The sequence below is a fragment of the Camelina sativa genome, chromosome 2 (genome assembly GCF_000633955.1).
Source record: "Camelina sativa cultivar DH55 chromosome 2, Cs, whole genome shotgun sequence".
NCBI classification, from domain to species: Eukaryota; Viridiplantae; Streptophyta; class Magnoliopsida; order Brassicales; family Brassicaceae; genus Camelina; species Camelina sativa.
Window position 1 is genome coordinate 26,214,089 of NC_025686.1, and position 22,710 is coordinate 26,236,798.

Here is a 22,710-nt window from a genome sequence, read left to right on the forward strand (position 1 = left end):
ATAAATAAATATACTAACTACATCTCTTCTTACAACAAATCATAATAAAACATCAATTCTTTTTTTATTACTATTTATAATCTTACCGTTGTGAATCTTGTGATCTGATAGTACAATTGCAAAAAAAAAAAGAAACGTTAATCTAAAAAAAAAAGAAAAAGAAATATGCAAAACAAAACAAAAAAGAAAAGGAAAAAGGAAATCCTATTTATTTTATTATTAGGAGTTAGTAAACCCTACAAAATCTTATAAATACTCTTACATCACTCGATGGAAAAACAAAAATCATATCTTTCTATTTTTTAATTTTATTTATATTTTGGGTTCTCTCTGCGAAGAGCGAAGCCGCTCTGTCGCCGCCGGTGGTCTCTCGAGACGATGATGAATCGATGAAGCCGAAGGGAAGACCCGATTGTAGTAGAGATATACGTTCTATCCAAGTTAAGTAAGTACGCTTCCCTACTCTCTGCTTTTCTCCTTCATCTTAGAATTTAACGGATTTCCAAAATTCTAACATCTGATATTGTTGTTAGGTCTTGTCTTATCCAACGGTGGGAGATGTTTTCCAGTCCAAAACACGAACGGGCCAATTTCTAAAGAGGAATTAGCGAAGACTACGATGATCGACGAGCCCTTCTTCTTTCTTGTTTGGTACTCTCTGATCTCTCTCTTTCTCTCTGTTCTTCTTCTTCTTCTTGTTTTGCAATTCTCATACTTGTCTGATTTTTGTTTTTAGGGTTTTTTTTTTTCTTTCGGACAAGATTGCAAAACCATCATCGAGTCGAGACGTGTAGGAGAGATCGCGTGTCTGCTACTCTGTTCTTGATTCCTCAATCCTCACCCACCAATTCAACTCGTCTCGATATCTCCTCCTCCCCCACGGTTTGTCTTCCCAATTTTTTGCTTCTTGTTCCTTTTCTTCGTTTTTGATTGGTTTTTTTTTCTTGTGAAGGGACGAAAGTAGATTCAGAACATGGTCGCTATGCTAGGGTTTGAAGAACTGACGAAGAAGATTCAGAACCAACACTGAGATGCCTTACAATAACAACATCAAACAAACAAACTGGTTCCTCTTGTTATGTATCGTATCACCTTGACATAATTTTTTCTGTGTTTTGTTTTGTTTTTGCAGATTGAACCCTAGATGCCCACGAGCTAGCTTTACCTAAGGTAACACATTCTTCCTAGATGTTTGTATTTGATGACAACTCTGTTTTGTGCGGTGTTTTGAAACCATAGATTTGTGTGTGATGCAGGTAATTAACAAACCTCTTGTTAGAGTGGACAGCAAGGTATTAATAATTCTTTTCTTCACATTGAATAATAGTCTCTTCCTAATTGTATTATTGGTTCCATCTCTGTTTGAAATAATACAATGTTATGTTACTTTGGCTAGGTAAGCATTGTAATGGAGCTATGGAGTTGGGTGGAATGGAAGACTGTTGGCAATGGAAGATTACATTACACAAGGAGCCAAGATGTTGTTCAGTTGACTGGTGGACTTGAGGAGGCTGCTTGCAAACTCAAAAAAGGCCAAGGTTCGATCCTTCTTCGTCTTGATTTTTGAGATTTATTTCGTGTGTGGATTGATCGTTTTATTTCGTGTGTGTTGTTCAGCAGGCCGATAAAGGCCCAATAACAACAACTTCAGCCCATCAAACAAGACATGCCCAGGTGAATTTTTCAGCCCTTCTATTTTTTTTTTTATAATATCATTTAGAAAATTATTATTATGATTATTTATTTTGCCTCTCAGTGGAAAATTTTCCAGCAATTAAAATTTCTCAGGTCCGTGAAGGCGTGAATACAGAGAGAGAGGGAGAGAGAGAGGGAGAGAGAGAGAGAGAGAGAGAACACTGTGCATTCACCGCACGCACCGGTGTAACGGTACCAGCAGCAATTCATCTTCTCTCCTCCATGGTTTGTCTTCCCAATTGTTGTGATGTTATGTGTAGAGTGGCTGAGACGAGAGCTATAGACTATTTTGGGTCAGGTAATTTTTTATTTGTCTTTGTGTTGTCTAATTCAGTTACTCTACTTGTCCTTTGATTTCATGTTTTTCTCTTTTTTTTTTTTTTTTCCTACGGTGGCTTCCGTGCATTTTGCTGCGCCGTAACTTGTACACATGATTGTTGCCAAGGTCTGTTTCTCTGAATCTTCATCTGCTTTTCTTCTCTTTTCTTATCCGAAAAATATACTCTCTTTTTTACACCTCGTCTCTGTTTGCTAGGTGCATTTTGTGGCGATGGAAGATACACTAGGAGCCCAGTGAAGAAGATCCCAAATGTTTGTTCACTTAGACTTGGTGGACTCGAGGAATGACGCTTCTTGTTCTTATTACCAAATTGATGCCTGAATGTGATCCATTTTAAAGAGTGTCTTCATTTGACTTAATTATTGTGTTTTTTTTTTGTAGATTGAATCATTTCAAACCTTTTTGCTACTGTAGATGCCGAGGAGCTATCTGGTTCAAGTACTACGGAGGTTTGGTGTGTGTGTTGGTTTCTGAGATTGAATTTTGTATTTGGTAAGCTTCTTACTAAAGTGCTGTTGTGTTTGGTCTCTGAGCTTTTTACTTCTGTGTTATGTTTGTAATGCAGGGAAACCGGATTGGATCTTCGAATACACGCTTTTGGATCCTCTCAATGGAGAACTCAGGTACTAGCCTACCAAAACCTTTATTGCTACTGCGAAGTTGTATATCCGTCTCAATTCTAACTTTTCTTTTCCTATGTTGGCCATTTATATTTGTGGACAACTTCTCCCAGTGCCCCTATGCATGGTTCTCCATAACCCTTTCAAATCTCCACAGAGGCATATGGTTTGTTCTTGTTGTGTTATTACTTTCTCAGTTTGTTTCTGTATACGAAGATACTAAATTTATGGTCCTGTTTTTCTTCTTACAGATACCTCTTGTATGGAGATATCTCGACCATATGCTCGCCTTATCTCCAAGGTAACACATGCTTCCTAGATGTTTGTATTTGGTGACAACTCTGTTTTGTGTTTTGTTTTGACATCATAGATTTGTGTATGATGCAGGTTAGGATTATTACACCATTTAGTTTTCCGCTGGAGATTCCAGTGGGTGTCTGCTACTCTGTTCTTGCTTCCTCAATCCTCACCCACCAATTCAACTCGTCTCTCTCTCTCTCTCTCTCTTCTCCTCCACCCACGGTTTGTCTTCCCAATTTTTGCTTCTTCTTTTTTTCTTTTTTTGATCTCTAATGATTGGTTTTATTCTTTTTCTTTTGAAGCGACGAAGTAGGTCGCTATGCTAGGGTTTGGAGAAATGACGAAGAAGATTCAGAACAAACACTAAGATGAACTATTTCGCCGTACAGTAATAACATCAAACTGGTTCCCTTTTATGTTCTGTTTTACTATTATCCACCCTTGTACACTCTTTTTTTTGTTATGTATCTTATCAGAATCCAACCATATTGACTTAATTTTTTTTTTGTGTTTTGGTTTGTTTTTGCAGACTGAACCATCCCATTACCTTTTGCTACCCTAGATGCCGACGAGCCAGCTCTCTGGTGCTCATCCTACTCCTCCTGAAGCACTACAGAGCTCTTTGGTGTGTGTGTCGTTACTTGTCAGACTTTGTATTTTGTAATTTGGTAAGCTTATTATTACTAAAGTTGCTCTTGTGTTTGATCTCTGAGCTTTTTTTACTTTCATGTGTGTTATGTTTATATTGCAGGGAGAGTGGATTTGGATCTAACACGCTCTTGGATTGGTGATTGGTGAAGATATCCTAACTGTTATGGCTACAGAGCTCTGTGGTCTGGTGTGTGTCTTTACTTCTCAGACTTTGAATTTTATAATTTGGTAAGCTTGTTACTAAAGTTGCTCTTGTGTTTGGCCTCTCAGACTTTTTTACTTTCCTTTGGTATGTTTATAGTGCAGGGAAAATTGGATTGGATCCTCTCAATCATAACACGCTTTTGGATGCTCTCAATGGAGAGAACCCTTTCAATATTAAAGTGGGTGAAAACAGCAATTCTCAGGTACGTAGTGGACAGCAAGGTACGGTATTAATTATTCTTCACATTGAATATAGTCTCTTCCTAATTGTATTGGTTCCATCTCTGTTTGAAGTAATACAAAGTAATACACTTTTACTTGGCTAGGTAAGCATTGAAATGGAGCTATGGAAGACTGTTGGCAATGGAAGATACGCAAGGAGCCAAGTGAAGAGCCGAGATGTTTGTTCAGTTGCCTGGTGGTGGACTCGAGGCTGCTGTTTGCAGAAAACTCAAAAAGGTCAAGGTTCGATCCTTCTTCGTCTTGATTTTTGAGATTTTAAAAACTGGTTCTCTTGTTACTCTCTTTTATGTTCTGGCTTCTGTGTTTTTTTTTTTTTGCAGATTGAATTCTAGATGCCGACGATCTAGATCTCCACTGGTTTGTTCTTGTTCTGTTTATTAATTTCTCAGTTTTGTTCTATATACGAAGATACTAAATTTGTGGTCATGTTTTTGTTCTTACAGGTGCCTCTTGAAAAAGGCAGCTCATATGCTCACCTTACCTAAGGTAACACATTCTTCCTAGATGTTTGTATATGGTGACAACTCTGTTTTGTGCGTTGTTTTGAAATCATTGATTTGCGTTTGATGCAGCCATGCAGGTAACATCTAATTTCCCGGAATGAATCGTTGAAGTCGAAGGCTGTTGGAGTTGGCAAGGGAAGATACACAAGGAGCCAAGTGAAGAGCAAACTCAAAAGGCCAAGGTTCGATCCTTCTTCTTCTTGATTTTCACGTTTTTTTCTCGAGATTTTAAAACTAAATTTAGGGAGGCGATGGCGATAGATTGAGGGATGATCATCATCGAAGATTCGTTTTTATTCCGGTGGCAAAGACGATTAAGAGTTACGAGAGGGTGATTGATCGTGTTCGGAGAAGTATTTGGTACTCTCTGATCTAAAGAGGAAGCAAAAGACAACGAGTCCCTTGAAAAGATCTCTTCGGATACAGTTACATATGGTACTCTCTAATCTCACTTTCTCTTCTCTCTTTTCATCCTCCTTCTTCTTCTTCTTCTTCTTGTTTGCAGTTCTCATATTTCTCTTTCTTTGTTGAGTAGCGAGACGAGAGATATGGTGCTGGTTGAAATCGAAGATATGGAGTTTGGTAGGTGCATGTTGGCCATGAAAGATACATTACGGAAGGAGCCAAGTTAAGAGCCAAGATGTTTGTTCGGTTGAGGAGGCCGCTTGCCCTTGAGCTCAAAGGCCAAGGTTTGATTTTTTCTTCTGTACTTTCTCTTTTTTGTTGCCCTTTGAGCTCAAATTAGGATTCTCTTGGCGGTTTTGCTAACAGGTGAGCCTCCCAATTGTTAGAAGGTATTTTTTGTTTCTTTATTCTTCTTCTTCTTCTTCTTCTTAATCTGATTAAGTATGTTCCTTCTTCTGTCTTTTTCAGGGTTTTTGGAAGCAAATTTATGATCCGATCTGATCATCATCGCTCGCTCCCTCCTCCTACGGTTTGATTTCGAAATCTTAATTTTAATTACTTGTCCTTATCTTGTTGTAGTAGATTGTGGTGGTCGATGTTGGTGCTATAGTATTGATTGATTGCTGTGTTGCTCTCTCTCTCTCTTTTTTTTTGTTTTCTGAAACTTTGTCACTCGTTTCCTCTGCTTTCGTTATAGCTTCTGATATTTTCACTTTTGGGTTTCTAAAATTGAATTACTTCTCATTGATTTAACATATGTGGAGGATGCTACTATGATAGTAAATGATCGGTGATATGGCTTTGATGTATCCTTGTCAAACTTTGAATATTGATGGTTTCTAGGGTTTTTATCCATCGGGTAACTTCCTTTGTGTGTGTGCTTTTTTTTTTTCAGGAAAGGGATCAGTACTGTCTCTATGATGCTTTGTAATGCTACTTACTAAGGTTGACGCTATAGATGGAATTGTCTATGTATCATGCATATATACGACTCTACAAGGTTTAGTTTCTGATATTGTTGGAACAAACAAAGTTACATGTTCACTTCTTAATTTTCACTTTGCTTCTCTGTTTTCATTCATTATTCTCTCTGATTACATGTTTTACTTCGTTTTTTTTTTTTGTTATTTCAGGTTTTGGATGATGCTTTTATCATTTTGTGATGGTTTTGACTGATCGGACCAGATCAGCAGTTGTTCAAGGTATATTTTTTCTGTTTTATCTCCTTATTCCTTAGTCCTTCCCCATATTTTTACATTGGCATATTGGTTTTTATAGCTGTTTCACTCTTATCATTTTTGGTTTCAATAGTACTGAAGTGTGGCTTATCATTGATATGTTGCAGATTGTACTTGATGAGCTACTGAAACTGACGGGCGGAGGACAAGTATCTGAGCTGCATTCGCCGGGCTACCAGCAATTCCACGGTTTGGCTTCCAATTTTGCTTAATTTCCTTTTTTCTCTTTGATCTCAGTTGAGTGGTTTTCTAATATTTTTGATATGAAAGTTGCTACATTGAAGGAAGGATGCTGTTTGCAGAGAGCCAAATTCAATGGCCAAGGTTCCCTTCTTCATTCTCTGAGTATTTTTGTTTATTTTACGAATTAGATTTGGTAGTACATGATGAGCCTTGACTGAACTGTGACTTATCCTGGCTTTGTTGCAGATTGTACTCTTGATGAGCTAGTGAGATTGCTGGGCGGAGGAGAAGTATTTGGTACTCTCTGATTCAGAACCGAAACAAAGATGAACTTCACCTTACAGTAACAACATCAAACTGGTTCTACTTACTCATTTATATATAATCCACGTTATACTCTTTTATGTTATGTATCTGACTTAATTTTTTGTGTTTTGTTTTTTTTGCAGATTGAACCATTCCATACCTTTTGGCTATATACCCTAGCTAGATAAAGAGGAGGAGCTATCTGGTGCTCATCCTGCTCAAGTACTACAGAGCTTTGGTGTGTGTGTCTTTACTTCTCGGATTGAATTTTGTAATTTGGTAAGCTTCTTACTACGGTTGCTGATGTCACAAACTATGGAGATTTCTTGGCAAAGACCAGCTCATATGCTCGCCTTACTAAGGTAACACAAAATCTATTTAAGTTTCCATTCTGATTACCAAATTGATGTCTGAATGTGATCCATTTAATAGAGTGTCTTCATTTAACTTAATTTTTGTATTTTTGTTTTTGCATATAGAGTCATTTCATACCTTTTGCTAACGTAGATGCCAAGGAGCTATCTGGTGCTCATCCTGCTGAAGTACAGAGCTGTGTGTTTACTTCTCAGATTGAATTATGTATTTGGTACTTAAAGCTTCTTACTTAAGTTGCTGATGAGCTTTACTTCCGTGTTATTTATAGTGCAGGAAAAGTGGCTTGGATCTTCTAATCACCACACGCTTTTAGATCCTCTAAATGGAGAACCTCTCATTAAAGTTGCTGAAGTTGATGAAACAGTAACTCAGGTGCGAGCCGAGCCTATCAAAACAATTATTCGTACAAAGTGGTATTTGTCTCAATTCTAACTTTGATCTTTCCTCTGTTCTATGTTGCAGCCATATATGCTCCAAATAGCTACCAGCAAGCTGCAGGAGGAGTCTTTGTCACACGGAATTTTTTAGAGAACTGTTGCGGTGGTCAGGTACATGAATCTTTCACCAATTTTACATTGGTTCCAACTTATCAGTTTCAACAGCTTTTTATAATTCTTAAAGGATTACCAGTCATAACGTTTCTTGCTCAGAGGTGCCTATTTATACAGTTCATGTTTGTGCCTAGCTTTTTGAAATTACAATTTCAGAGTGTTTCTTCAGTTGACTAGTGGACTCGAGGAGGCTGCTTCAAGATCAAACTCAAAGGCCAAGGAAGCTGCTTGTAGATCAAACTAATATCGACAGGGTATCAAAGAAGATTGGTATGATGGAGAAAGCATTGCGTTTCCAGTGATTCTTGTCACAGGTAATGTTAACTTGTTTCACTTAATATGTGAAATCTTGATAATGACTCTTTGTGTTGTTCTGATGCTTTCTTCTCCTCTGCAGCTGTCAGTGACTACAAACAGCATCTCCATTTTCAAAACTTGAGTGATGAAAAGAGAAACATACATCTAGAGGTATAGATTTGCACCAATGTAATTTGTCCTCCCTCAATAATATTTTTCTTGTTCCCTCCTTAGTTACACTACACCTGTGCTGATTGCTGCAGGTGACAAGAGGTGGAAGGCCAGTGGATATTTCAATCTATGACACACTGTGGTGGGTGATGTCATACCTCTCAACATTGGAAATCAGGTAGGTGGGTCTGTGTCTAATCGAAATTAAAATTTATGTTTAGGTTCTTGCGGATGGAGTGCTAATATATGGCCACTCTCTTGCCCTTGATGAGTTCTTGATGAGTTCTTGATGAGTTTAGCATGACTGGAGAGAGCAAAATCGTGTGTATTTTTCTTGTTTCCTATCATAATTGAAAATTGTTGACTTTCTCGTCCCGCTATATGGTGAGTCAAGAGGTGGTGGTGCTGCTTTGAGTGTCAAGGAGGTTTCTGTTCTTCTTCTTTGATCAACTATGTCATAGAAAGTTACTTAGTTAACGTTTTATGTTGATCGCTTACTCTTAATTGGGTGTCTATAGGCATCGGGAAAAGCTATTATACTGGTAACATGTGGAGAGCGAATGGCTGAACGAATTCTATGATGAATGGCAACAGAAGCTGTAAGTTCCGAATGAGAGATGTGCTTTTGTAGAGAAGGCAACAGAAGCTGTAAGTTCTTTTAACCATTACATTTTTGTATGTTTATATACTCAGGTTCTGAAACAAATTTTGACATATAAAAGGAAAGTATAAGTCTATGCACTTTAACTTATATTTTCTGGCGTTTATACTTGGTTCTGCTGTATGCTGCATCCATCAGTAGGTCTATACTATGATCATATGCAGCTGATGAAGCCACAGTTGGAGTCCATCGGGGAGGAAATGCAAAACAAGGTATATGTTAACTTTTCCATTACAGCCATACATCATAGGATTAATCCTCAGTTTTGCTACTTTGTCAATAGCTTTTGCACTGACTAATTTCCTTATCTAATTTTCTCCATATTTCCTTTCAGGGCATGGACGCCGTTACGATGGCAGAAGATCAAAAAAAGATGAAGAATTTATTTAAAGAGTAAGCTGATTTTAACTTCTTTTGATCAGAAATCAATTTCTCTTAAAGAGTGTTAAACTTCTTTTTTGTCTGATAAAACTAGTTATTAAGATTTGGAGTTTATGTCATATTATAACTGGTCTGCTCTGCCTGACTATTGAGTTGGTGTAGTCTCCTGACATACAGTGTTTGTTTATAATTTACAGATATGGTGTCACTCCATTCACTCCAGTGAAAGGGATGCTTATTCAGGGACCTCTGTCCATCTGCTTTTTTCTTGCTGTAAGATCTTTTAATCTTTAAGATGCTTGTTGGGCTATGTTGTTTGTCATGAGGCTTTTTGTCTCAAATGAGTTTAACTTTTTTCCCAGATTCAAAATATGGCAGAGAAGGTACCTTCATTCCAAACAGGAGGTGTTCGTCTTTCGCTTATTGTGTGTTGTTTCATTTGTGAATGCAAGGCTTCTAATGGTCTTCTTTGTTTTTTTTCTCTCAGGTTGGTGAAAACCCATTGTAGACATCAATCCAAGTAAGTAAACTACTCAATTGGTCAAGGTATAATGGTTTCTGTTTCATCTCCTTTGTCCTTCCACATACTGTTTCATTAGCATAATGGTTTTGATAGCTGTTTCACTCTATCATTTTGGTTTCAATAGTACTGAAGTGTGGCTTATTATGGATTTGTTGCAGATTGTACATGATGAGCTACTGAAATTGATGGGTGGAGGAGAAAGTATCTGAGCTACCAGCATTTCAGCTTCTCTCTCTCCACGGTTTAGCTTCCAGTTTTGCCCATGTTGAGTTATTATGTTCTCAGTTTGTTGAGTTATTATTTATCAGTTTGTTTGTTCTCAGACAAATCCCTTTTGTATGGAGATATCTCGACAAAGACCAGCTCATATGCTCGCCTTATTAAGGTAACAAACACATATTTTATTTAAGTTCTTGTTCTTATTACCAAATTGATGCCTGAATGTGATCCATTTTAAAGAGTGTCTTCATTTGACTTAATTTTTGTGTTTTTGTTTTTGCAGATAGAATCATTCCAAACCTTTTTGCTAATGTAGATGCCGAGGAGTTATCTGGANTTTTGTCTGATAAAACTAGTTATTAAGATTTGGAGTTTATGTCATATTATAACTGGTCTGCTCTGCCTGACTATTGAGTTGGTGTAGTCTCCTGACATACAGTGTTTGTTTATAATTTACAGATATGGTGTCACTCCATTCACTCCAGTGAAAGGGATGCTTATTCAGGGACCTCTGTCCATCTGCTTTTTTCTTGCTGTAAGATCTTTTAATCTTTAAGATGCTTGTTGGGCTATGTTGTTTGTCATGAGGCTTTTTGTCTCAAATGAGTTTAACTTTTTTCCCAGATTCAAAATATGGCAGAGAAGGTACCTTCATTCCAAACAGGAGGTGTTCGTCTTTCGCTTATTGTGTGTTGTTTCATTTGTGAATGCAAGGCTTCTAATGGTCTTCTTTGTTTTTTTTCTCTCAGGTTGGTGAAAACCCATTGTAGACATCAATCCAAGTAAGTAAACTACTCAATTGGTCAAGGTATAATGGTTTCTGTTTCATCTCCTTTGTCCTTCCACATACTGTTTCATTAGCATAATGGTTTTGATAGCTGTTTCACTCTATCATTTTGGTTTCAATAGTACTGAAGTGTGGCTTATTATGGATTTGTTGCAGATTGTACATGATGAGCTACTGAAATTGATGGGTGGAGGAGAAAGTATCTGAGCTACCAGCATTTCAGCTTCTCTCTCTCCACGGTTTAGCTTCCAGTTTTGCCCATGTTGAGTTATTATGTTCTCAGTTTGTTGAGTTATTATTTATCAGTTTGTTTGTTCTCAGACAAATCCCTTTTGTATGGAGATATCTCGACAAAGACCAGCTCATATGCTCGCCTTATTAAGGTAACAAACACATATTTTATTTAAGTTCTTGTTCTTATTACCAAATTGATGCCTGAATGTGATCCATTTTAAAGAGTGTCTTCATTTGACTTAATTTTTGTGTTTTTGTTTTTGCAGATAGAATCATTCCAAACCTTTTTGCTAATGTAGATGCCGAGGAGTTATCTGGATCAAGTACTACGGAGGTTTGGTGTGTGTGTTTACTTCTGAGATTGAATTTTGTATTTGGTAAGCTTCTTACTAAAGTGCTGTTGTGTTTGGTCTCTGAGCTTTTTACTTCTGTGTTATGTTTGTAGTGCAGGGAAACCGGATTGGATCTTTGAATCATAACACGCTTTTGGATCCTCTCAATGGAGAACTCAGGTACTAGCCTACCAAAACCTTTATTGCTACTGCGAAGTTGTATATCCGTCTCAATTCTAACTTTTCTTTTCCTATGTTGGCCATTTATATTTGTGGACAACTTATCCTCGTGCCCCTATGCATGGTTCCCCATAACCCTTTCAAATCTCCACAGAGGTATCATATGGTTTGTTCTCGTTGTGTTATTACTTTCTCAGTTTGTTTCTGTATACGAAGATACTAAATTTATGGTCATGTTTTTCTTTTTACAGATACCTCTTGTATGGAGATATCTCAGACGAATGCAGCTCATATGCTCGCCTTACCTAAGGTAATAACACATTCTTCCTAAATGCTTGTATTTGGTGACAACTCTGTTTTGTGCTTTGTTTTGAAATCATAGATTTGTGTTTGATGCAGGTAAGGATTATTACACCATTTAATTTTGTGTTCCGTAGATGCCAAGGAGGGTGCTCATCCTGCTGAAGTTCAGAGATTTGGTGCGTGTGTTTACTTCTTACTTAAGTTTCTGAGGTGGAGTCTATGTCCTTTACTTTCCTGTTATGTTTATAGTGCAGGTAAAGTGGATTGGATCTTCTAATCAGAGCACGCTTTTAGATCCTCTAAATGGAGAACCTCTCATTCATATTGATGAAACAGTAACTCAGGTGCGAGCCTATCAAAACAGTTATTCGTAGAAAGTTGTATTCGTCTCAATTCTAACTTTTATCTTTCCTCTGTTTTATGTTGCAGCCGTATATGCTCTAAATAGCTACCAGCAAGCTGCAGGAGAAGTCTTTGTCACACGGAAATTTTTAGAGAACTGTTGCGGTGGTCAGGTACATGAATCTGTTCACCATTTTTACATTGGTGCCAACTTATCAGTTTAAACAGCTTTTTATTATTCTGAAAGGATTATTAACCATAACGTTTTTTGCTCAGAGGTGCCTATTTATACAGTTCATGTCTGTGCCTAGCTTTCCGAAATTCCAACTTCAGAGTGTTTGTTCAGTTGACTAGTGGACTCTAGGAGGCTGCTTGTAGATCAAACTCAAAAGGCCAAGGTTCGATTGTTTTTTCTCTTTGTATTTTTTTTTTCCCCTTAAGCTCAAATTAGGATTCTCTTGGCGGTTTTGCTAACATGTGAGTCTTGCAGATGTTAGAAGGTTTGTTCAATCTCTTAGTGACCAAGCCGTTGGGATGGGAGTCATTCGTGGAGTCAGACCAGATCAGCAGTTGGTGAAGGTATTTTTGTGTGTGTGTTGTTGTTTCATATGTGAATGCTTGGTTTCTAATGGTCGTCATTGTTTTTTACTCTCAGGCTGGTGAATACCCAACAGCGTCCGGCTGGTGATATGTTGTCAAAGGATGGATCACAACAAGCAGAAAGTTAGAAGGTTTGTTCAATCTCTTAGTGACCAAGCCGTTGGGATGGGAGTCATTCGTGGAGTCAGACCAGATCAGCAGTTGGTGAAGGTATTTTTGTGTGTGTGTTGTTGTTTCATATGTGAATGCTTGGTTTCTAATGGTCGTCATTGTTTTTTACTCTCAGGCTGGTGAATACCCAACAGCGTCCGGCTGGTGATATGTTGTCAAAGGATGGATCACAACAAGCAGAAAGTGGGTAAGTTTCCACTCATGAGATGTGCTTATATATGTCAGGTTATTTTTATCTCTTGTCTCTAGTTAACTTTGTCGGTATGCATGTTTATTTGTTGCATTAGCCTGAGGGATTGTCAAATTTGATCAGAGGACTACCAGACAAAGGTATCAGCGAACATGATGACGACTTGCTACAGTGCTGCTTAGGTTTTCCCTGCTCACTTTTTCATTAGGCGTGTTGTTTTTTTTTTCATCACAGAAGTTTCTTTCGGATGCTTGCCATGATCTCCCTTTGACGGTTGCGTCTTTAGCACTTTTCTTGAGACAGGTTTTGGATGGTTCCTTTATCAATCAGTGATAGGCTCATCATCGCTCCCCCTCCCCCTCCTACGGTTTGATTTCTAATTCTTAATTTTAATTACTTGTCCTTATCTTGTTGTAGTAGATTGTGGTGGTGGTGCTATGATTGATCGCTCTCTTTATTTTCTGAAATTTTTGTCACTCGTTTCCTCTGCTTCGTCTGAATTTTTGCTTCTTTGATCTCTGATGATTGGTTTTATTCTTTTTCTTTTGAAGCGACGAAGTAGATTCAGAACACGGTCGCTATGCTAAGGTTTGGAGAATTGACGAAGAAGATTCAGAACCAACACTAAGATGAACTACTTCGCCGTACAGTAATAACATCAAACTGGTTCCCTTTTTATGTTCTGTTTTACTATTATCCACCCTTCTACACTCTTTTTTTTCTTATGTATCTTATCAGAATCCAACCATACTGACTTCACTCTCTTTAGCACTTTTCTTGAGACAGGTTTTGGATGGTTCCTTTATCAATCAGTGATAGGCTCATCATCGCTCCCCCTCCCCCTCCTACGGTTTGATTTCTAATTCTTAATTTTAATTACTTGTCCTTATCTTGTTGTAGTAGATTGTGGTGGTGGTGCTATGATTGATCGCTCTCTTTATTTTCTGAAATTTTTGTCACTCGTTTCCTCTGCTTCGTCTGAATTTTTGCTTCTTTGATCTCTGATGATTGGTTTTATTCTTTTTCTTTTGAAGCGACGAAGTAGATTCAGAACACGGTCGCTATGCTAAGGTTTGGAGAATTGACGAAGAAGATTCAGAACCAACACTAAGATGAACTACTTCGCCGTACAGTAATAACATCAAACTGGTTCCCTTTTTATGTTCTGTTTTACTATTATCCACCCTTCTACACTCTTTTTTTTCTTATGTATCTTATCAGAATCCAACCATACTGACTTCACTCTTTTTTTTTGTGTTTTGGTTTGTTTTTGCAGATTGAACCATCCCATTACCTTTTGCTACCCTAGATGCCGACGAGCCAGCTCTCTGGTGCTCATCCTGCTCCTCCTGAAGCACTACAGAGCTCTCTGGTGTGTGCGTCTTTACTTGTCAGACTTTGAATTTTGTAATTTGGTAAGCTTATTATTACGAAAGTTGCTCTTGTGTTTGGTCTCTGAGCATATTTTTACTTTCATGTGTGTTATGTTTATAGTGCAGGGATAGTGGAGTTGGATCTAACACGCTTTTGAATTGGTGATTGGTGAAGATATCCTAACTGCTATGGCTACAGAGCTCTCTGGTCTTGTGTGTGTCTTTACTTCTCAGCCTTTGAATTTTATAATTTGGTAAGCTTGTTACTAAATTTGCTCTTGTGTTTGGTCTCTGAGCTTTTTTACTTTCCTTTGTTATGTTTAAGCTTCTTACTTAAGTTTCTCTTTTGTTTGGTCTCTGAGCTTTTTAACTTTCCTTTGTTATGTTTATGNTGAGCCTTGACTGAACTGTGACTTATCATGGCTTTGTTGCAGATTGTACATGATGAGCTAGTGAGATTGCTGGGTGGAGGAANGGATTGGATCCTCTCAATCATAACACGCTTTTGGATCCTCTCAATGGAGTGAACCCTTTCAATATTAAAGTGNAGAGGAAGCAAAAGACAACGAGTCCCTTGAAAAGACCTCTTCGGATACAGTTACATATGGTATTCTCTAATCTCACTTTCTCTCTTTTCATCCTCCTTCTTCTTCTTCTTCTTGTTTGCAGTTCTGATATTTCTCTTTCTTTGTTGAGTAGCGAGANTCCTAATTGTATTGGTTCCATCTGTTTGAAGTAATACAATGTTACTTGGCTAGGTAAGCATTGTAATGGAGCTACGGAGGAGTTGGGTGAAATGGAAGACTGTTGGCAATGGAAGATACACAAGGAGCCAAGTGAAGAGCCGAGATGTTTGTTCAGTTGACTGGTGGTGGACTCGAGGCTGCTGTTTGCGGAGCAAACTCAAAAAGGTCAAGGTTCTATCCTTCTTCTTCTTGATTTTTCCTTTGTATTGTCTAATTTTGTCACTCTTACTTTTTTTTTTCTGCAGACTTTTGGTGGGGCACTTTGCGCCGTAAGGACTCAAACAAGTGCTCATAACTTGTTCATGTTTCCAAGGTATTTCTCTAATTTATATGACTAAAAATTACTCTTGTAGCTTGGATGATTGGTTGGTTCACGTTGGTTAACTAAAATTACAATTTTTTAATTTATATAATAGGTAGATGATATTTCCATGGATGTTTGATGAGACTCATTCCTTGATGCCATTCAAATCTGCTGCTGCTGATCTCTTGGTTAAGATTATAGTTTTCCATGGCCTCTATTATATGGTATGATAGTTGCCAAGGTCTGTTTCTCTGAATCTTCATCTGCTTTTTCTTTTCTTTTCTTATCTATATCCGACAAATATACTCTTTTTATTTCACCTTGTCTCTTTTTGCTAGGTGCATGTTGGCCATGGAAGATACACAAGGAGCCAAGTGAAGATCCCAAATGTTTGTTCACTTGACTTGGTGGACTCGAGGAAGAACGCTGCTTGCAGAGAGCCTAAATCAAAAAGGCCAAGGTTCCTTTCTTTATTCTCTGTTTTTTTTTGTTTATTTTACGCATTAGCGCTTTAGCTTACATGATGAGCCTTGACTGAACTGTGACTTATCATGGCTTTGTTGCAGATTGTACATGATGAGCTAGTGAGATTGCTGGGTGGAGGAAAAGTATTTGGTACTCTCTGATCTAAAGAGGAAGCAAAAGACAACGAGTCCCTTGAAAAGACCTCTTCGGATACAGTTACATATGGTATTCTCTAATCTCACTTTCTCTCTTTTCATCCTCCTTCTTCTTCTTCTTCTTGTTTGCAGTTCTGATATTTCTCTTTCTTTGTTGAGTAGCGAGACGAGAGATATGGAGCTGGTTGAAATCGAAGATATGGAGTTTGGTAGGTGCATGTTGGCCATGAAAGATACATTACGGAAGGAGCCAAGTTAAGAGCCAAGATGTTTGTTCGGTTGAGGAGGCCGCTTGCCCTTGAGCTCAAAGGCCAAGGTTTGATTTTTTCTTCTGCACTTTCTCTTTTTTGTTGCCCTTTGAGCTCAAATTAGGATTCTCTTGGCGGTTTTGCTAACAGGTGAGCCTCCCAATTGTTAGAAGGTATTTTTTGTTTCTTTATTCTTCTTCTTCTTAATCTGATTAAGTAAGTTTCTTCTTCTGTCTTTTGCAGGTTTTTTGGAAGCAAATTTATGATCCGATCATCATCGCTCGCTTCCTCCTCCAACGGTTTGATTTCTNAGACTCATTCCTTGATGCCATTCAAATCTGCTGCTGCTGATCTCTTGGTTAAGATTATAGTTTTCCATGGCCTCTATTATATGGTATGATAGTTGCCAAGGTCTGTTTCTCTGAATCTTCATCTGCTTTTTCTTTTCTTTTCTTATCTATATCCGACAAATATACTCTTTTTATTTCACCTTGTCTCTTTTTGCTAGGTGCATGTTGGCCATGGAAGATACACAAGGAGCCAAGTGAAGATCCCAAATGTTTGTTCACTTGACTTGGTGGACTCGAGGAAGAACGCTGCTTGCAGAGAGCCTAAATCAAAAAGGCCAAGGTTCCTTTCTTTATTCTCTGTTTTTTTTTGTTTATTTTACGCATTAGCGCTTTAGCTTACATGATGAGCCTTGACTGAACTGTGACTTATCATGGCTTTGTTGCAGATTGTACATGATGAGCTAGTGAGATTGCTGGGTGGAGGAAAAGTATTTGGTACTCTCTGATCTAAAGAGGAAGCAAAAGACAACGAGTCCCTTGAAAAGACCTCTTCGGATACAGTTACATATGGTATTCTCTAATCTCACTTTCTCTCTTTTCATCCTCCTTCTTCTTCTTCTTCTTGTTTGCAGTTCTGATATTTCTCTTTCTTTGTTGAGTAGCGAGACGAGAGATATGGAGCTGGTTGAAATCGAAGATATGGAGTTTGGTAGGTGCATGTTGGCCATGAAAGATACATTACGGAAGGAGCCAAGTTAAGAGCCAAGATGTTTGTTCGGTTGAGGAGGCCGCTTGCCCTTGAGCTCAAAGGCCAAGGTTTGATTTTTTCTTCTGCACTTTCTCTTTTTTGTTGCCCTTTGAGCTCAAATTAGGATTCTCTTGGCGGTTTTGCTAACAGGTGAGCCTCCCAATTGTTAGAAGGTATTTTTTGTTTCTTTATTCTTCTTCTTCTTAATCTGATTAAGTAAGTTTCTTCTTCTGTCTTTTGCAGGTTTTTTGGAAGCAAATTTATGATCCGATCATCATCGCTCGCTTCCTCCTCCAACGGTTTGATTTCTAAATCTTAATTTTAATTACTTGTCCTTATCTTGTTGTAGTAGATTGTGGTGGTGGATGTTGGTGCTATATATGATTGATTGATCGCTGTTTTGCTCTCTCTCTTTTTCACTTTGGGTTTCCTCTGCTTTCGTTATAGCTTCTGATATTTTCACTTTGGGTTTCTAAAATTGAATTACATTGTTATTTACGTTGATTTAATATTTGATCGGGTGATATGGCTTTGATGTATCCTTGTCAAACTTTGAATATTGATGGTTTTTAGGGTTTTTTATCCATCGGATAACTTTCTTGGTGTGTGTGTTTTTTTTTTCAGGAATGGGATCAGTACTGTCTCTATGATTCTTTGTGATGCTACTTACTAAGGTTGACGCTATAGATGGAATTGTCCATGTATCATGTATATATACGTCTCTACAAGGTTTAGTTTCTGATATCGTTGGAACAAACAAAGTTACATGTTCACTTCTTAATTTTCACTTTGCTTCTCTTGTTTTTCTTTTTCTTCTTCTCTCTGATTACATTCTTCTCTCTGATTACATGTTAATATCTACTTTTCGTTTTTTTTTTGTTATTTCAGGTTTTGGATGATGCTTTTATTATCAATCAGTGATGGCTCTCACTGATCTTCCTCAGGCATGCTCATGGGTTCTTTGCTCTAAACACATCTCTCTATTATTTGTTTTCTGAATATTCACTTTGGTTCTGTGGTTTTTTTTCTTTTCATCTCATTACATGTTAATATTTAATTGTCGTCTTTTGTATTTCAGAGTTTGGATGATGCTTTTATCAATCAGTGGTTGTTTTTGACTGATCGGACCATATCAGCAGTTGGTGAAGGTATATTTTTTCTGTTTCATCTCCTTAGTCCTTAGTCGTTGGCCATATTTTTACATTAGCATAATGTTTTTTTAGCTGTTTCACTCTATCAGTTTTGGTTTCAATAGTACTGAAGTATGGCTATCTATGATTGCTCGCTGGTTTTCTCTCTTTCTTTTTCTGGAATTTTGTCACTCGTTTCCTCTGCTTCGTTATATCTTCTGAATTTTCACTTTGACTGTATAGTTTTAGGGGTTTTTATGGGGTAACTTCTTTGTGTGTGTTTTCAGGTGGAATTGAAGGAATGGGATCAGTGTCTCTTGATGCTTGGACTTGGTGATGCTAAGGTTGACGCTTTAGATTGAATTGTCTATGAAGCTAAAGATGGTAATGTCATATATTTCACTTTGGACTTTGAATTTGGTCCTTATTACTAAATTGCTGTTGTGGAGTCTCTGAGATTTTCTTTCCTGTTATGTTTTATAGCGCAGGTAAACTGGATTGGGTCTTCGAATCACTACACGCTTTTAGATCCTCTAAATGGAGAACCTCTCATTAAAGTTGCTGAAGTTGATGAAACAGAAACTCAGGTGCGATCCTATCAAAACAGTTATTTGTGTGTGTGTGTGTGTGTGTGTTGTTGTTTCATATGTGAATGCTTGGTTTCTCTAATGGTCCTCTTTGTTTTCTTTTCTCTCAAGTTGGTGAAAACCCAACAGCGTTCGGCTGGGGATATTTTGGAGTTACTCCTGAAACAGCTTTGTCGTAATGCTGTCAAAGGATGGATCACAACAAGCAGCAACATGGAGTGTGTAAGTTTATATTGCACTCATGAGGCGTGCTTATTATATATTTCTGATTATTTTTATTTTGTCTCTAGCTAACTTTGGTATATATACATGTCTTTTTTTGTTGCATCAGCCTCAAGGATTTTCAAATTTTCTCAGGAGGACTACCTAGAGAAAGGTATCACTGGACATGATGATGACTTGCCACAGCGCAAGACCCATTTTATAGTTTCTCTGTGTATGAATATACACATTTGTTATTTGTCTTGTGTTGCTTAGGACGTTTTTCCCTGCTCACTTTCTCATATAGCGTGTTGGTTTTTTTGTTTTTCATCACAGAGGTTTCTTCGGATGCTTGCCATGATCTCACTTTGCTGGTCGCTGCAGTAGCGTCTTTTGCACTTGGGATAAAAAAACAGAGGTTTGTAATGAAATCAATTTAATTAGCATCTGGCTCTTTCCACTTTCACAAGTGTAGTAATGTCAACTGCACTTTAACCTTGGTCTTACATGATCTTGCCTATTTGGAGACAAATTTCGACAGTGTATATCAAAGAAGGATTGTATGATACAGGAAGCATTGCATTTCCAGTGATTATTGTCACAGGTAATTTTTCACTTAATATGAGAATTTTTTTTATAATGACTCTTTAGTGTTGTTCTCATGCTTTCTTCATAAGAAAAGGCCGGTTTTGGTTTAGGCTTGTGTACCAGTACGACTTATATGAGATTTGGTAAGCTTATGTTATGTAGGAATATGAACTGGACTGAATTTGAATTAGAAAAGCCTTATAGAAGTATTAACAACTTCTCTTTTGTTGCAGGTTCACTCTGATATGGAGGGGGGTTTTATCTCTCATATACTCGGAGCAAACCTAAAGAACGAGGTATTTTTTATATATATATTTTTTGTAGGCCAGAAAGGCCAATGACGAAAAATTATTGATTAGCTTGTTAATGACACTTGATGATATATGTTGATGTTCAGGTCCGTATGGTGATTGGTGACAATATCCAAACTGCTAGGGGTCTTGCTTAGGAGTGTGGAATATTAACTTCAGATACATATGCCTCCGGGCTTACTCTTAGAAGACAAATGCATGTTGTTGCTGTGACCGGAGATGGGACAAATGATGCCCCTGCATTACACGAGGTATAAAAAAGTTTCTCTTTTCCGAGTATTTCATTAGACAGCCGATCAGTTTCTCATTAGTGTGGAACTTTTTGAATGGATTTGCAGGCAGATATTGGTCGTTCTATAGGAATAGGAGGAACAGAAGTGGCTAAGGAGAGTTCGGATATCATCATCTTGGATGACAACTTCGCTTCAGTTGTCAAGGTTTGCTCAAATTCACCTTTTCCCTCATTATAGATTCCTTCTTTGTCTCAAGGTCTGAAAAGCACATATTCTACTTCATTACGAAAATTATTCTGGATCCATGTAGATGGCGCAAATGATGAGACCTCTCCATTATTCTAATTTTGCTTTTGTTCCTTTTTTTACGTTTCGATCTCTGTTGGCTGGTTTTGTAAGATGTTTTTTTTTGGGTTATTTTTCTTCTATGTGATGTTCTGTGTTCAGTGAGCTATGGAGTTGGGTGAAATCGAAGACTGTTAGCAAGGGAAGATACACAAGGAGCCAAGTGAAGAGCCGAGATGTTTGTTCAGTTGACTGGTGGACTTGAGGAAGCTGCTTGCAGTCCAAAGTCAAACTCAAAAAGGCCAAGATTTGATTTTTTTTTTTTTCTCTCTTCCTCTATTTTTTTTTCCATTGAGCTCAAATTAGGATTCTCTTGGCGGTTTTGCTAACAGGTAAGCCTCCCAATTGTTAGAAGGTATTTTTTGTTTCTGTGTCATCTCCTTAGTGTTGTTGTTTGACCTAGTTTCGTTTTTCACTTCTTGTGTGTTGTTGTTTCATTTGTGAATGCAAGGCTTCTAATGGTCTTCTTTGTTTTTTTCTCTCAGGTTGGTGAAAACTCAATGTAGACATCAATCCAAGTAAGTAAACTACTCAATTGGTCAAGGTGTATTTGGTTTCTGTTTCATCTCCTTTGTCCTTCCACATATTGTTAAACAATTAGCATAATGTTTTTGATAGCTGTTTCACTCTATCATTTTGGTTTCAATAGTACTGAAGTGTGGCTTATTATGGATTTTTTGCAGATTGTACATGATGAGCTACTGAAATTGATGGTGGGGGAGAAAGTATCTGAGCTACCAGCATTTCAGCTTCTCTCTCTCCACGGTTTGGCTTCCAGTTTTGCCCATGTTGAGTTATTATGTTCTCAGTTTGTTGAGTTATTATTTATCAGTTTGTTTGTTCTCAGACAAATCCCTTTTGTATGGAGATATCTCGACAAAGACCAGCTCATATGCTCGCCTTACTAAGGTAACACACACAAAATTTATTTAAGTTTGATTACCAAATTAATGTCTGAATGTGATTTATTTAATAGTGCGTCTTAATTTGACTTCATTTTTGTGTTTTTGTTTTTGCAGATTGAATCATTCCAAACCTTTTTGCTACTGTAGTTGCCGAGGAGCTATCTGGATCAAGTACTACGGAGGTTTGGTGTGTGTGTTTGCTTCTGAGATTGAATTTTGTATTTGGTAAGCTTCTTACTAAAGTGCTGTTGTGTTTGGTCTCTGAGCTTTTTACTTCTGTGTTATGTTTGTAGTGCAGGGAAACCGGATTGGATCTTCGAATCATAACACGCTTTTGTATCCTCTCAATGGAGAACTCAGGTACTAGCCTACCAAAACCTTTATTGCTACTGCGAAATTGTATCCGTCTCAATTCTAACTTTTCTTATGTTGGGGCCATTTATATTTGTGGACAACTTATCCCATTGCCCCTATGCATGGTTCTCCATAACCCTTTCAAATCTCCACAGAGGCATATGGTTTGTTCTTGTTGTGTTATTACTTTCTCAGTTTGTTTCTGTATACGAAGATACTAAATTTATGGTCATGTTTTTCTTTTACAGATACCTCTTGTATGGAGATATCTCGACGAATGCAGCTCATATGCTCGCCTTACCTAAGGTAATAACACATTCTTCCTAGATGCTTGTATTTGGTGACGACTCTGTTTTGTGCTTTGTTTTGAAATCATAGATTTGTGTTTGATGCAGGTAAGGATTATTACACCATTTAATTTTGTGTTCCGTAGATGCCAAGGAGGGTGCTCATCCTGCTGAATTTCAGAGCTTTGGTGCGTGTGTTTACTTGTGAGATTGAATTTTGTATTTGGTACTTTAAGCTTCTTACTTAAGTTGCTGAGGTGGAGTCTCTGTGCTTTACTTTCCTGTTATGTTTATAGTGCAGGTAAAGTGGATTGGATCTTCTAATCAGAGCACGCTTTTAGATCCTCTAAATGGAGGACCTCTCATTAAAGTTGATGAAACTGTAACTCAGGTGCGAGCCTATCAAAATAATTATTCGTACAAAGTTGTATTCGT

General features: G+C 37.7%; 1 protein-coding gene and 2 long non-coding RNA genes across 51 annotated transcripts in view; all 3 read left to right on the plus strand.

The window, feature by feature from the left end:
* Nucleotides 1-22,666, plus strand: part of LOC104739864 — a 24,786-nt gene extending 2,120 nt beyond the window's left edge. Inside the window, exons 1-34 of one of the 39 annotated variants that reach the window (XR_002035824.1) lie at nucleotides 2,905-2,956; nucleotides 3,258-3,338; nucleotides 3,485-3,623; nucleotides 3,707-3,834; nucleotides 3,908-4,032; nucleotides 4,137-4,275; nucleotides 4,374-4,410; nucleotides 4,497-4,539; nucleotides 4,626-4,738; nucleotides 4,801-4,991; nucleotides 5,092-5,245; nucleotides 5,430-5,490; nucleotides 5,857-5,961; nucleotides 6,095-6,163; nucleotides 6,307-6,388; nucleotides 6,470-6,523; nucleotides 6,629-6,725; nucleotides 6,832-7,050; nucleotides 7,168-7,240; nucleotides 7,332-7,435; nucleotides 7,526-7,611; nucleotides 7,784-7,928; nucleotides 8,012-8,082; nucleotides 8,175-8,224; nucleotides 8,304-8,507; nucleotides 8,601-8,730; nucleotides 8,882-8,955; nucleotides 9,078-9,136; nucleotides 9,322-9,397; nucleotides 9,487-9,529; nucleotides 9,612-9,670; nucleotides 9,806-9,888; nucleotides 9,971-10,032; nucleotides 10,150-10,201. Coding sequence is in view for 1 of the 39 variants with exons in the window: in XM_019237998.1 (XP_019093543.1) it covers nucleotides 2,319-2,358; nucleotides 2,450-2,484; nucleotides 2,601-2,658; nucleotides 2,739-2,821; nucleotides 2,907-2,956; nucleotides 3,043-3,177; nucleotides 3,258-3,327 (471 nt within the window). In the remaining 38 variants the exon portion in view is untranslated. Of the gene's footprint in view, nucleotides 1-713; nucleotides 857-1,759; nucleotides 1,994-2,017; nucleotides 2,141-2,230; nucleotides 2,359-2,416; nucleotides 2,490-2,600; nucleotides 2,659-2,738; nucleotides 2,822-2,904; nucleotides 2,957-3,042; nucleotides 3,178-3,257; nucleotides 3,344-3,484; nucleotides 3,624-3,706; nucleotides 3,835-3,907; nucleotides 4,033-4,136; nucleotides 4,276-4,373; nucleotides 4,411-4,496; nucleotides 4,540-4,625; nucleotides 4,739-4,800; nucleotides 4,992-5,091; nucleotides 5,328-5,429; nucleotides 5,491-5,856; nucleotides 5,962-6,094; nucleotides 6,164-6,306; nucleotides 6,389-6,469; nucleotides 6,524-6,628; nucleotides 6,743-6,831; nucleotides 7,051-7,167; nucleotides 7,241-7,331; nucleotides 7,436-7,525; nucleotides 7,612-7,770; nucleotides 7,929-8,011; nucleotides 8,083-8,174; nucleotides 8,261-8,303; nucleotides 8,508-8,600; nucleotides 8,731-8,881; nucleotides 8,956-9,077; nucleotides 9,137-9,321; nucleotides 9,398-9,486; nucleotides 9,530-9,611; nucleotides 9,671-9,805; nucleotides 9,889-9,970; nucleotides 10,033-10,149; nucleotides 10,202-11,648; nucleotides 11,710-11,798; nucleotides 11,879-11,951; nucleotides 12,047-12,131; nucleotides 12,218-12,320; nucleotides 12,443-12,534; nucleotides 12,624-12,699; nucleotides 12,855-12,930; nucleotides 13,003-13,102; nucleotides 13,188-13,239; nucleotides 13,373-13,556; nucleotides 13,655-13,774; nucleotides 13,856-14,039; nucleotides 14,138-14,281; nucleotides 14,421-14,499; nucleotides 14,628-15,136; nucleotides 15,290-15,369; nucleotides 15,438-15,540; nucleotides 15,670-15,766; nucleotides 15,889-15,994; nucleotides 16,119-16,210; nucleotides 16,447-16,539; nucleotides 16,597-21,616; nucleotides 21,639-21,748; nucleotides 21,860-21,927; nucleotides 21,995-22,143; nucleotides 22,153-22,236; nucleotides 22,295-22,383; nucleotides 22,464-22,571 lie in introns of those variants that run through there. The other 38 variants (XR_002035819.1, XR_002035823.1, XR_002035822.1 and 35 more) reach the window with 38 other exon arrangements.
* Nucleotides 10,319-11,399, plus strand: LOC109129594. Of its 2 annotated transcripts, none has more exons than XR_002035884.1 (7): nucleotides 10,319-10,401; nucleotides 10,491-10,533; nucleotides 10,616-10,674; nucleotides 10,810-10,892; nucleotides 10,975-11,036; nucleotides 11,154-11,226; nucleotides 11,333-11,399. It is a non-coding gene; the product is annotated as an uncharacterized LOC109129594 (long non-coding RNA). The 2 variants fall into 2 exon arrangements; XR_002035886.1 differs by having other exon boundaries at nucleotides 11,154-11,221.
* LOC104739909 lies at nucleotides 16,610-21,494 on the plus strand. Of its 10 annotated transcripts, none has more exons than XR_002035878.1 (19): nucleotides 16,616-16,707; nucleotides 16,805-16,926; nucleotides 17,033-17,156; nucleotides 17,249-17,402; nucleotides 17,578-17,633; nucleotides 17,959-18,063; nucleotides 18,223-18,290; nucleotides 18,413-18,482; nucleotides 18,752-18,848; nucleotides 18,948-19,273; nucleotides 19,383-19,427; nucleotides 19,589-19,670; nucleotides 19,794-19,856; nucleotides 19,951-19,983; nucleotides 20,074-20,136; nucleotides 20,238-20,402; nucleotides 20,490-20,588; nucleotides 20,832-21,247; nucleotides 21,413-21,494. It is a non-coding gene; the product is annotated as an uncharacterized LOC104739909 (long non-coding RNA). The 10 variants fall into 10 exon arrangements; XR_002035875.1 differs by lacking the exon at nucleotides 19,951-19,983 and having other exon boundaries at nucleotides 20,832-21,084; nucleotides 21,215-21,247; XR_002035882.1 differs by lacking the exon at nucleotides 19,951-19,983 and having other exon boundaries at nucleotides 20,832-21,061; nucleotides 21,215-21,247.